The sequence below is a fragment of the Ruditapes philippinarum genome, unplaced genomic scaffold, assembly GCF_026571515.1.
Source record: "Ruditapes philippinarum isolate M1 unplaced genomic scaffold, ASM2657151v2 ctg5176_1_1_1_1, whole genome shotgun sequence".
In the NCBI taxonomy this organism is placed as follows: domain Eukaryota; kingdom Metazoa; phylum Mollusca; class Bivalvia; order Venerida; family Veneridae; genus Ruditapes; species Ruditapes philippinarum.
This window is the reverse complement of record NW_026857771.1, coordinates 96403-109271: the sequence shown is the minus strand read 5'-3', so window position 1 is coordinate 109271 and position 12869 is coordinate 96403. Positions and strand designations below refer to the sequence as shown.

The 12869-nt window shown below is 31.3% G+C and overlaps 1 protein-coding gene across 1 annotated transcript in view; it reads left to right on the top strand.

The window, feature by feature from the left end:
• The window catches only part of LOC132750968 (multiple epidermal growth factor-like domains protein 11), a 75972-nt gene extending 73604 nt beyond the window's left edge, over window positions 1–2368 (top strand). The window contains exons 19-20 of the mRNA XM_060741060.1: window positions 398–468; window positions 1902–2368. Coding sequence (XP_060597043.1) covers window positions 398–468; window positions 1902–2290 — 460 coding nt within the window. The 3' untranslated portion in view covers window positions 2291–2368. The remainder of the gene's footprint in view (window positions 1–397; window positions 469–1901) is intronic.
• Window positions 2369–12869: the final 10501 nt, after the last annotated feature.

Here is a 12869-nt window from a genome sequence, read left to right as displayed (position 1 = left end):
CCTGTCATGGGAGCCAGTATATTTTAACTTTTAACTTTCTTGCGAAAACAGGAAGTAGACGCGTTTATCCAGTGTCTTGTAGGACGTTCGTTGTAATGTTTACTTCCAAAAAATTCAAAACGAGATACTAGTATTAAGACAGGTACACCGGTACAAAACAAATTTATTATGTGTTTTGGATATGCTTCAACAACAACATTATTTAAATTATGTATTTATCTATAACCATTTACAATTACCACCCCAAATTATCTTTATTGGATATGCAACAACAACAACAATTGAAACAGAAGTGTTTAAGAAGTGTGTATAATTATATGTACATATATCAGATTCATTTTATTACATGATAAGTTTCGAATAAAGAATTATTTTTGTGATTCTTTTTCCTCCTCAGTATGTTTAAAAGCGGAGCAAAGAGGGCCTCAATCAATTCAAACTCTCAAGAAAATCCAGGTTATGATGCCAGTAAGTCTGCCTACTTCTCTCCACAATTTCCGAATAATTTTTGTTAATAAAAATAAGATTGTCCAACAAATGATGATGATGATGATGATTATGATGATGATGATGATGATGATGATAAAGTAATAGTTATAAAATTTAAGTAGACCTTACTCACATAGAGTTTGGTGTTGTAATAGCAGTTATTGGAGTACATTTAGTCGAATATTATCAATTTTTTTATGCCACCGCAGCATCTGCGATGCGGTGGCATATAGCGATTCACCTGTGTGTTTGTTTGTGTGTGTGTGTGTGTGTGTGTGTGTGTGTGTGTGTGTGTGTGTTATATAGATTATATAGTGAACTTAAAAAATCTTCTTGTGAAAAACCACTAGTCCAATTTCAACCAAACTTGGCAGGATTGTTCCTTGGGTGAAGGCCTTTCAAAGTTGTTCAAGGATTTTCATTCCATGCAGAATTCTGGTTGTCATGGCAACCAAAAGGAATTATAAGAATAAATTTAAAAAATCTTCTTGTAAAGACCCAAAAGGCCTAGAGCTTAGATATTTTGCATAAGGCATTGTCTGGTAGACCTCTACCAAGATTGTTCAAATTATATCCCTGGGGTCCAAATCGGCCCCGCCCCGGGGGTCATTGATTTTCACTATATGTACATATAGTAAAAACTTTAAATACCTTCTTGTCTGAAGGTACCAGGCTTAGAGGTTTGATATTTGGTATGTGTTATTATCTATAGGTACTCTACCAAGGTTGTTCTAATTTTGACTCTAGTGTCAAAATTAGCCCTGCCCCGGGGGTCATAGGTTTTCCTCATATGTATATAGTTAAAACTTAAAATATCATCTTCTCTAAATTGACAAAGACTAGAGGTTAGATATTTTGCGTGAAACATTGTGTAGTGAACCTCTAGCAAGGTTGAACAAATTATAGCCCTGGGGTCAAAATTGGCCCCACCCCCGGGGGACATTGATTTTCACTATGTACATATAGTAAAAAAATTTAAAAAATTTATTGTCTGAAGGTACAAGGCTTAGAGCTTTGATATTTGGTATATGATATCATCTATAGGTACTCTATCAAAGTTGTTCAAATTTTGCCTCTAGTGTCAAAACTAGCCCTGCCCCGGGGTCATAGGTTTTCCTTACATGTATATAGCAACAACTTTAAAAAATCACATTCTCGAATTGACAAAGGCTAGAGGTGAGACATTTTGCAGTAAACATTGTGTAGTGAACCTTTAGCAAGATTATTCAAATTAAAGCCCTTGGGTCAAAACAAAAAAAAATGTTTTCTACATTTCTATTTTAGTGTTGTATTTATGCGGTGGCATAGCATTTTTTTACAAATGCAATCTTGTCTTAAAGCTAAATTTACGAAATAATTTTCAGAATAAATTATACATGTATTTAATCGATAGAAACGTAATCGTATTTCAGGTTTAATAGATGCAATACAAATTTCGAATATGTCCTCTATTGCAACGCCGGACAATTACGAAGACGCTGAGATTGAAATAAAAGGCGACACTGCAGCAAATAATGATTCGTATATTATATCGAATGGGACATGCTCAGATAAACCGGCAGAAAATAGAAGTTCGACACCTACAAACATGGAAACGGCTCAAGATTTTGAAGAAGACGAATATAGTGTTCCTGGCAAACGCGCACATACACACAACGGAGATCAGTCTAATGATGATAGAAATTCGCAAGAAGTATACAATTGCACTCAAGATGACGCCAAAACAGACCATACTCCGAATGAATACAACACTTTCAGTGATGTTAAAAAGATTCAAAAAGATATAACTTTAATAGTTTAGTACGGTTTTTAATACTCATATACTGCACTGTTGTTGTAGCTTAATATAGAGTCAGATATTATAAATGTTCAAATGTGATTTCTTTTTATTTTCTTGAATCTAGATCAGGGAATGAAAGACTTATTATATTTACAGTACATGTACATGTATTACCATATGTTGTATATAGTCAGCATGGTATGGCTGAGGATTCTATTGATTAGTACAAAGATAATGGAAGGGTACAGTATTGGTATACATTTGTATTATTATTAGTTTTTGTGTACATGTACATGAATGGTTTCAAATGCTATACATAACTGTAGTTAATTTAAAATTATTATAATAATAAAGAGATTTAACACTTAAGCTTTTAACTGAGTAAGATCTATACAATTTAAGTATTTATTAAACCATATTTAAATAGATCTAGATTCTATACTGTACAAACATTTATGATTTTATCATTTTTCAAATATTTTTTATGTAAATTCTAAGGATGTAAAAAAAACCTATACAGTACAGTAAATTAAGTCAGGGCTTTAATTAATTGTAAATTGTGTGTCAGTGTGTGATGCTAGACCAATGAACACTAAGGTATTAATTATTTTAGACCATGACTGAGAATGTTTCCTTTATATCTATGAACGTGCAAGGACTTGGGGATAAACTAAAAAGAAAAGATGTTTTTTGTTATTTAAGGGCCAAACATTTTAATATATATTTTCTTCAGGATACTCATTTTACAGATAAAGAAATGAAAATAATAAAAAGTCAATGGGGATATGAATGTTATTGCAGCAATTTTAATAGTCAGTCTAGAGGGGTAGCTATAATGATAAATAATAATTTTGATTTTGAATTTATTTCTGAAGAATCTGATACTGATGGTAATCTCTTGATTTTGAATTGTAAAATTTACTCAAAAACATTTAGCCTTTTTTGCTTATATGGTCCTAATAGAGACAACCCAGACTTTAATTGTCAAATTCAACAAAAACTTAATAACATACATTATTGTATACTTGGAGGTGATTATAATTTAGTTTTGAATCCATTAATAGATTATTTTAATTACAAATCAATAAATAATCCTAAAGCTAGGGAAGTAGTTTTACAGATGGTTTTGGAAAATGACTTGATTGACTGTTGGAGAGAACAAAACATTGAACTTAACAGATATACATGGTTCAAAAATAACCCTGTCAAAAAAGCCCGTCTTGATTTCTTTTTGATTTCAAGTTATTTATATACAAGTGTTAAAAGCACAGACATCCTTCCTGGTTATAGGACTGATCATTCACTTGTAGTTTTAGTTTTAGATCTTGTTAAATTTAAAAAAGGAAATTCTTACTGGAAATTTGATAACTCTCTTCTTAAAGATCATCAATATGTTTCTGAAATAAATAATCTTATTAAATGTGTAAGAAGTCAGTATACTTCAGAGTGTCAAACATCTGATTTAAACCCAGATATTATAAGCGATACAGATATTATTTTGAATATAAGTGATCAATTATTTTTTGAAACATTACTGATTGAAATAAGGGGCAAAACCATAGCATATTAAAAAAAATCTAAAGACCAAAGGGAACAGTTAGAAAAAATTGAAAAAGACATTTCAATGCTCCAAAATTCAAATTCAAGTGATTTAACCTTGCTAGAAGAAAAAAAGAAAGAACTTTTTGAAATAAGACAAAAGAAATTAGAAGGAGCACTTATAAGATCAAGAGCAAAATGGATTCTAGAAGGTGAAAAACCAACTCAATATTTTTGTAACTTAGAAAATAGAAATTTTACTTCAAAACTTATGAATTCGATATACTCTAAGTTTGGTGAATTGTTACAAAATCAAGATGAAATTTTGAGAGAAACTGAAAATCATTTCAAAAACTTATACTGAAGATATAGATCTTGAAAATATCATTCATCCTAATTTCAAAATAAAATTATCAGAAAATGAAAAATTATCTCTGGGAGGAAATTTAAAATCTAATGAATTATTATTGAGTTTAAAGAAAATGTCAAATTATTCAGCACCAGGCAATTCTGGGTTTACTGCCGCCTTTTATAAAGTATTTTGGTCAAAACTTGGTCAAATTTTAACCCGTTCAATGAATGCAGCTTTTACAAAGGGTGAATTATCAATCTCCCAAAAACAAGGTGTGATCACCTGTATTCCAAAAGGTAATAAAGATAAACAAATATTAAAAAATTGGAGACCTATATCACTTCTAAATGTTTCATATAAAATGGCTTCTGCGGCAATTGCTAACAGAATAAAACCTATTTTAAGTTCTTTAGTAAGTGAAGATCAAACAGGATTTATTCCGGGTCGGTTCCTTGGTGAAAATGTTAGATTAATGTATGATCTAATGAATTTACTGAATAAAATGGGAGTCCAGCAATGTTTTTACTTATTGATTTTGCCACTGCTTTTGATTCTATTTCATGGCAATTTATGTCAAAGGTTTTAGAGTTTTTTAATTTTGGTGAAGGCATTAAGTCTTGGATAAAAAATTTCTACAATAACATTCAGTCTTGTGTCACTGTAAATGGCCATTTGTCTGACTGGTTCTTCATTCATAGAGGCTGTAGACAAGGTGATCCGCTATCACCGTATTTATTTATTCTCTGCGCAGAAATTTTGTCAATGCTAATCAAACAAAATAAAGACATTAAAGGTGTTAATTTAAATAATAAGGAATTTCTTATATCACAGTATGCAGACGATACTACATTAATTTTGGATGGTTCAGAAAAATCTTTAAATACCTCTATGAATGTTTTAAAATTTTATGCTAAAATATCTGGTCTGCATGTTAATATTGAAAAAAACAAATGCAGTTTGGATCGGATCTAGGAAAAATAATAACATGGAACTATGTCCACAACTAAATTTAAAATAGGAAAAAAAATCTTTTAAACTCTTAGGGGTAATATTTACACTGAATTTGGATGAAATTATTAAAGTTAACTTTAATTCAAAAATCGAAGAAATCAAAACTTTATTTTCTATTCGGTCAAAAAGAATTCTTACACCATTTGGGAAAAATACAGTAATTAAAACTTTAGCACTTCCAAAATTAAACCATTTAATAATGGGTCTTCCTAGTCCTACAGACAATTTGATTAAAGAGATACAAAACTTATTTTATAAATTTTTATGGAACAATAATCCTGATAAAATAAAAAGAAGTGTAATAACTAAAAATTATGAAGATGGGGGAATAAGAATGGTAGATCTCACATCCTTCTTACCAGCCTTAACACTTACATGGCTAAGGAGACTTTATAATAGTAAAAATAAATACTTATCTTTAGTTGAAGCAATATGTCCTTTTATTAAATCATATGATAAATTTGGTTCTGATTTTGTAAAATATAAAATAAAGGACAAAAAATATTTTCTGGAAAGATGTTTGGTTTTGCTATGTTTCCTATATGGAATCTTTAAATATAAAGTCATGGAATGAATTTTTATCTCTACCTGTTTGGTACAATCATAAGTTTAAGATAAGTGGACAACCTTCATTGATAAATCTTACCTTAACAGAGGAATAATATATTTATAAATGATGTTATGAATGAAAATGGCAGCTTTTATACTCTACAGGAATTTCAAAACAAATATTTCTTTACCACCAACTTTTTACAATATAATAATATCATACACTCTTTTAGATCATATTTAGATTCCTTAAGAATTTCCCATAATTCAATAAAAGAAGTAAATCCATAACAACCTTTATTTATTAAGATGATGAATACATCAGTAAAGGGTTGCAGAATATTCTATGATACACTTGTATATAAATCCACTAATATTGTTTCTAAATCAAAATGGTTAAGAGATCTTAACACCAATCATCTAGACTGGAAAAATATATATAAGTTACCTTTTAAAATTTTAAATGAAACTAAATTACAATGGTTTCAATATAGGATAAATCACAGAATATTAGGCACAAATCAACTTTTGCTTAAGATGGGTTAACGACAAGATGACTTGTGTGTACTTTTTGTCACACAGCGAGTGAAACTATACCACACCTGTTTTTTTACTCTAATTTTGTGAATATATTTTGGCAAAATTTAAAGACATGGCTGAACCAATCTTCCCCTTCGGTAAATGTTAATTGGTCTAAACTTGATATCATTCTTGGTAATAAAACAAATAAATCAGTGATAAACCAGTTAATCATACTTGCTAAATACTATATATATCAGAGTAAGATGAAAACGACAGTACCTGATTTTTCAACTTTTAAAAAGCATTTCTTTTCCTATTTTAAAGCAGAACATTTGGTAGCTTCCAAACTTTTAATCTAAATAAGTTTAATATAATTTGGGCCCGACTAGCATCACTTACACCGACACAGGACAGGTAGTATATTTGTTAACTTTATATATGTGTTTAATTAATCTATATCTTAATGCTGTGATTTTTGGTTAAATAATGGTTTGCTTGACTTTTGGTTTGCTCCATCTTTTAAATGTTTTTTTTTTGTTCAACAAGCTAGAAAAAAAACATCCACCTGACACACTTATTTTTTCTTATTTTTTTCTTCAAGCTTTAAACATATGATTATGTTAGAACTATGCATTTAACATCTTATATTGTTAGAACTATGCAAAAATAGTATCATTCTGCTTGAGTTCATGTAGATAATTCTAAAAATTGACCCCTTAATGCATATGTTTTTTCATATTTTAGATAACTCTTTTGTATATAAAAAAAATTCAATCTGGAATTACAGGCAAATCATTATAACAAGGTATATATACTATAATAATTTTAACAAAGACATTAGTCATTATTCATGACTGTTCAGAAGGCATATTATTGTTGTTATTTTTTTCCTTTCCAGTAAATGGATGTAATATTCTCTCTAGCCATCTTTGTTTTCTTAGTTCTGTATAAGTAATAGATATATATCCTAATAAATGTCTTTTATAATGACTAAGAATTTTATATGATTATAATATATTGTATGTACTTGTGAATTTGTAACAATTAAGGTCTCAGAACATGTTAAATTACCTATATACTCAGAAAAGATGATATTGAATATTCATTCGAACTTAGACTTAGACTGTAACAATTTCAGATAATAGTTTGTTTACAAGAAAATCAATGTTCATTTTTGATTTTACGAGCTCAAAAAAAACAAAAAAACATTGCTATATTCATTTATAGTAAAATAGAGAATAGGTCAAATATTAACTGTAAATTATAAAGAAGTATCTGAAAATGTCTAATGTTTGTTCATATACATTAAGAAATACTATAATTATGTAATGTCCTTGTGAATTTATATGCATTTATATACTATTGTATGTCTTTGTGAATTTCAAGATATGTTATAATGTTTGTATGTGAATCAGAAAATAAAGTTACATATTAAAAAAAAAAGATTCAAAAAGAAGCAGGAAAACAGAAAAATGAACCCGATTCTGAAGAAGATTACGATGTCATTTCTCACGCTGGTCGTACTTATTTAAAGAAAAAGAAATTGAAAGATCATGAACATGAAAGTTATTCAAGCTTTGAACAAGTGAGAAAACTTAGTTTAAAGGAATCTGCTAACGAAGAAGAAGACACGTATAATGCATTGAACGAACATCTTCATGGGCATAAATCTGCTCATATAAACATAAGCCACATTAGCTTGAAAGACAAAACAGTAGATGGTGAAGAATTTGATCAGACAAACCCAATTGTTCGATTCACTTCACAGAGACAACCCAGCACTAGTCATAAATTATCTAAACAGAAAAGCTTTCCAGAGAAAGATGTTATAACTGAAGATTCTGAGGAGGAGCAGGAGGACGTCAATACTGACACAAAATTGAAAGTTAATGAAATTTTAATTTGAAGATGATATGAAGAAAAGGGGAAATTTTCGACGGAATGTTTTGGTTTTTTGATACGAAAGGGCAAAGCACCCAAAAATGGGGAAAAAGTTTTTAAAAAATTTTCCGATGTGGGCCAAATTTTTTGTTAAACAATGCTAATATTGAAAGAAGTTTTTTATGAAGAATGTTGGGGTGGGGGAACGTTTAACGAACAATCCCAAAAGCCGGGGGCCCTTTTACGAGGAAGTTGGTTTTTTAATGTGTCACAAAAAAATGGGCAGTTTGTGGGGGAAAGGTTTTGGAAAGGGGAAAAGGAAAAACCCAGGGGAAAAAAATAAGCCCCCGAAAAATGGACCCGGAAACATCAAAACAAACGGGCCCCCCCCAAAATTTAAAGAACAAAAAGAAAGGCGGGGGGGAAAAAGAAATTTTTTTAAAAAGTTTTATTTTATAGCCATTGATTGTTATTATAGTATTTTCCTAAGGGCTGAGAAAGTATTTAAATTTTAGGGAAAAAAATAAGAAAAAGAGGGGTAAATTAAAAAACCACGGGGTTCTGAAAGGACTAAAAATCCCAAAAAGGTTTTTTTTAATAAAAACCCAATTCCGAAGGAAGTTTTAATTTACCCAAAAAGCTTAATTTTTAAACCCCGGGAAAAAGGGTCAAACATGTTTTACCCAAAACAAATGTTTTGGGGAAAGCCCCTTCCGACCTACACTACTTACAGTTTAAAACTATTTGCCCCCAAACCCGGGACAAAAAAAAAGTGGGCACAGTATTATGCTGCCTAGGAAGGAAGGAAAATTATTTTATATGTTATTTAAAAATTGTATTATGTATTTAAGTATTTAAAAAAGGGAAAAATTTTGGCCCATCCAAGGGGTACCTAAATGACTAGTTAAAGTCAAAATTAATTTACATTTTGCCATATTTCCATTCAATTTTATAATTTACTTCGGATAAACGATAAATAACTCATGTGGACCAAGAAAACTGCTTTGAATAATCTCGTAATTTACATGTAACGTTCAATTAAGAAAAAGAAGGACAGTCTTTTTATATTTAGGGCAGATTTATATTTTATCCTAAACATTTTCCAGTATCAACTGTTGGTCAATCACAATAAAAACAGTCAATCTCTTGAAAAATATAGTGAATTCAGCTAACCTTGACAATGAAAATAATGTCACTTTAATATGATGTTGATAAATTATCTTATCCAAAATTAAAGGACCATTTACATTTAAATCAATTCATATTTTATTCAGTCTTTGTATATAAAGTGTATATGGACGAAGTAATTATGCTTTTCTTGTCAATCAAAAAACAAATTAATTTATATTTTGTGATATCTTTCAATATCCATACCATTTAAAGTATGCTTTTCTTCTTTTAGTGAATAAATGAAATATTTCATCTGCGTATATCTACCACATTATATAGCATCCTGTTTACATGACAACCATGCATCTTTCTACATGGATATAAATGCATTTATAGACTTTATCATTACGAAGTCAAGTACGACGTTATCATTTGAAATACTTGTCAATTAAACCGCACATAAATGGACTACTTGACAAAAAATCCAAATCGGAATATCTCGGCTATTATAAATTTTTATCGGAAAGGGCCAAGATGATGTGATTGACAAAAACCATTAATCATTTCTAAGGAAAATTCCAAACAAAATACATGTATATATTGACTGAAAGGCAAAAAGTGCAGTGAATAGCGAAAACTGCAGTGAATAGCAAAAAGTGCAGTGAATAGCAAAAAGTGCATTGAATAGCGAAAAGTGCAGACCATAATCAAATGACAAGGAAGTGCCGGCTGATCTTGGTCTGGACTGGTCACGTGGGTAATATATGTTTGCCGTCAGCAGAGGCTTTGGATTAAGTGTTTATCAAGGAAGTGTTTATGTTGTAAGATTTGTGTTTGATAATGAGCACATCATAAGGAATTTATTTCAATTGTTTCAATTTTTGCTCTTTTTTCCTTTTCTAAACCTAAATCAGGATCTTTCAAGCGTTTTATATGGTTATATGACCGCGGCAACTACCACGCTCTAAAACAAAGTATTATGCAAACTGACTGGGATCAATATACAAACACCGACATAGATGAACACGCAACTTTAGTAAGCAACAAAATTCTCGAACTTTCAAAGCAGTACATACCTACAAGAACAATAATAGTAAAACCGACTGATGCAGTATGGATAACGACACAAATCAAACAGCTTATTCGTAAACGCAAAAAACTTTATCACAGAGCCAAACAAACCCAAAATCCTTTGCACTGGCACTCATTCAAAAAATTACGTAATAAAGTCATCTCACTTATTCACACGGCCAAACGTAACCACATCCAGAAACTAGCAGACTCTCTTACATCAGACAACACATCGCAGAGAGACTGGTGGAGACTCATTAAATCATTCCTATCACCGACTGAAAAGCAAACAATTCCGGCACTCTCTCACCCAGTTACTCAAACACTTTCATATGATAACAAATCAAAATCTGACTTATTAAACAACTATTTTAGCAACCAGTCCTCTCTTGAAAACTGTAATAAAGAAGTTCCTGGCGATTTTTTCGAACAGTCTGTGAACACTCTCACTTCAATTAGTATTACAACTCAAGATGTTGAAGATGCTATCAAAACTTTAAATACCAATAAAGCTTCTGGGCCCGATGAAATAAGTAATCGTATCTTGTTCGAAACCTCGTCCGTAATCAAATATCCACTCTGCTCTCTTTTTAATCATTCACTCCTAACTTGTAAGATTCCACAAACTTGGAAAGATGCCAACATTTGCCCAATTTTTAAGAAAGGAGATCCATCGTTACCCAGCAATTATCGTCCTATATCACTATTGTGTTGTATGGAAAAAGTTTTTGAACGCATTTTGTTTAAGTATATCTTTAACTTTCTTCATGATAATGACTTTATATCGCCCCTTCAATCTGGTTTCAAACCTGGCGACTCAACTGTGAATCAACTAACCTTTCTTTACAACTCTTTCTGTAAGGCTCTTGATGAAGGTCTTGAGATCCGGATTGTCTTTTTCGACATCAGCAAGGCCTTTGATAAAGTGTGGCACAAGGGTCTCCTGCTTAAACTAAAATGTGCCGGTATTCAGGGACCCCTCTTCGACTGGTTTTCGGATTATCTTTCAAATAGACGCCAATCTGTTGTCCTTCCTGGAGTCAAATCTGATTGGTCTGTAATAAACGCAGGAGTTCCTCAAGGCTCGATTCTGGGTCCGCTTCTTTTTTTAGTTTATATCAATGATATTGTTGTTGACTTAAGGTCCTCTGTAAATCTTTTTGCTGACGATACCAGTTTGTATTTGATCGTTGATCATCCAGTTACTACGGCTGACATTCTTCAATCTGACATAAACAAGATTTCTTCATGGGCTGACAAATGGCTAGTCAAGTTTAATCCTTCCAAATCTGAAACCATGTTAATCACACGTAAAACATCACAACAGTTCCATCCAACCCTCCTAATGCAAAACCAGACCATATCTTCAGTGACATCTCACAAACACTTAGGCTTACACTTTTCTGACGATGGTTCCTGGCATATTCACATTAATCATGTTAAGGAGAGGGCATGGAAACGTATACATATAATGCGCAAATTAAAATTTCAACTTGATCGAAAATCTTTAGAAATAATCTACTTATCCTACATCAGGCCAATTATAGAATATGCCGATGTTGTTTACATCAATTGTACTCAATATGAAAAAGCTGAACTAGATAAAATCCAACATGAAGCTTCTAGAATTGTATCTGGTGCTACTAAACTTGTGTCTCTTCATGAGCTTCAACGAGAGGTCCCGTGGGAACCTCTGGACAGCAGAAGAAGGAAACATAAATTGATTCTTCTTTATAAGATGAAAAATGGACTCTCACCTGTCTATCTATCAACTATTGTCCCTCCGTCTGTAGGTGAAACCACACGTTATAATTTAAGAAATTCGAACGATATACAAGGCATTCATACAAAAACATCTTTATACTATAACGCTTTTCTTCCTTCAGCTCTCAGAGAATGGAATGAACTACCAATTGATGTACAAAATGCACCTACATTATCTGCTTTTAAATGTCTTTTGAATAGAAACATAATAAAATGTCCAAAATATTTCTATACAGGTGTTCGAAAATGGCAAATATATCATGCACGTCTACGAACAGAGTGCAGTTCTTTAAACTACCATTTATACAGAAAAAATATTGTTAACTCACCTTTATGTCAATGTGGATTGGTAGAAACTAACCATCATTTTTTCTTTGAATGCAAACAATACAGTACTATCAGACACAGCCTTTTCCAAACTCTTTCAGCCTACTGTAATGTCACTCTTCACACACTGCTTAACGGCGATACAAACTTAAGTGACGATATCAATATCAGCATATTTCAGGCAGTTCAAATATTTATCCGAGACAGCAAACGATTTTCATAGTCTATGATACATTGCTCCTCCAATTTACTCACCGAATAGATCCTCCTCTTTTCTTACTTATTAAATTAAGTTTCTTTGTGTATCTTAAATTATGAAATTCTAAACTTTATACATTTATAAACAGACAATTATTGCGTTTAATCTATTAAGTTCCTATTCATACATCTTTCAGATAGAAACTTCTACTCAACGCTCCTTTTTGTTTCTAGGTCGCTAATTTGACTAAGTGACGACAGTAACGAATCTTCTTC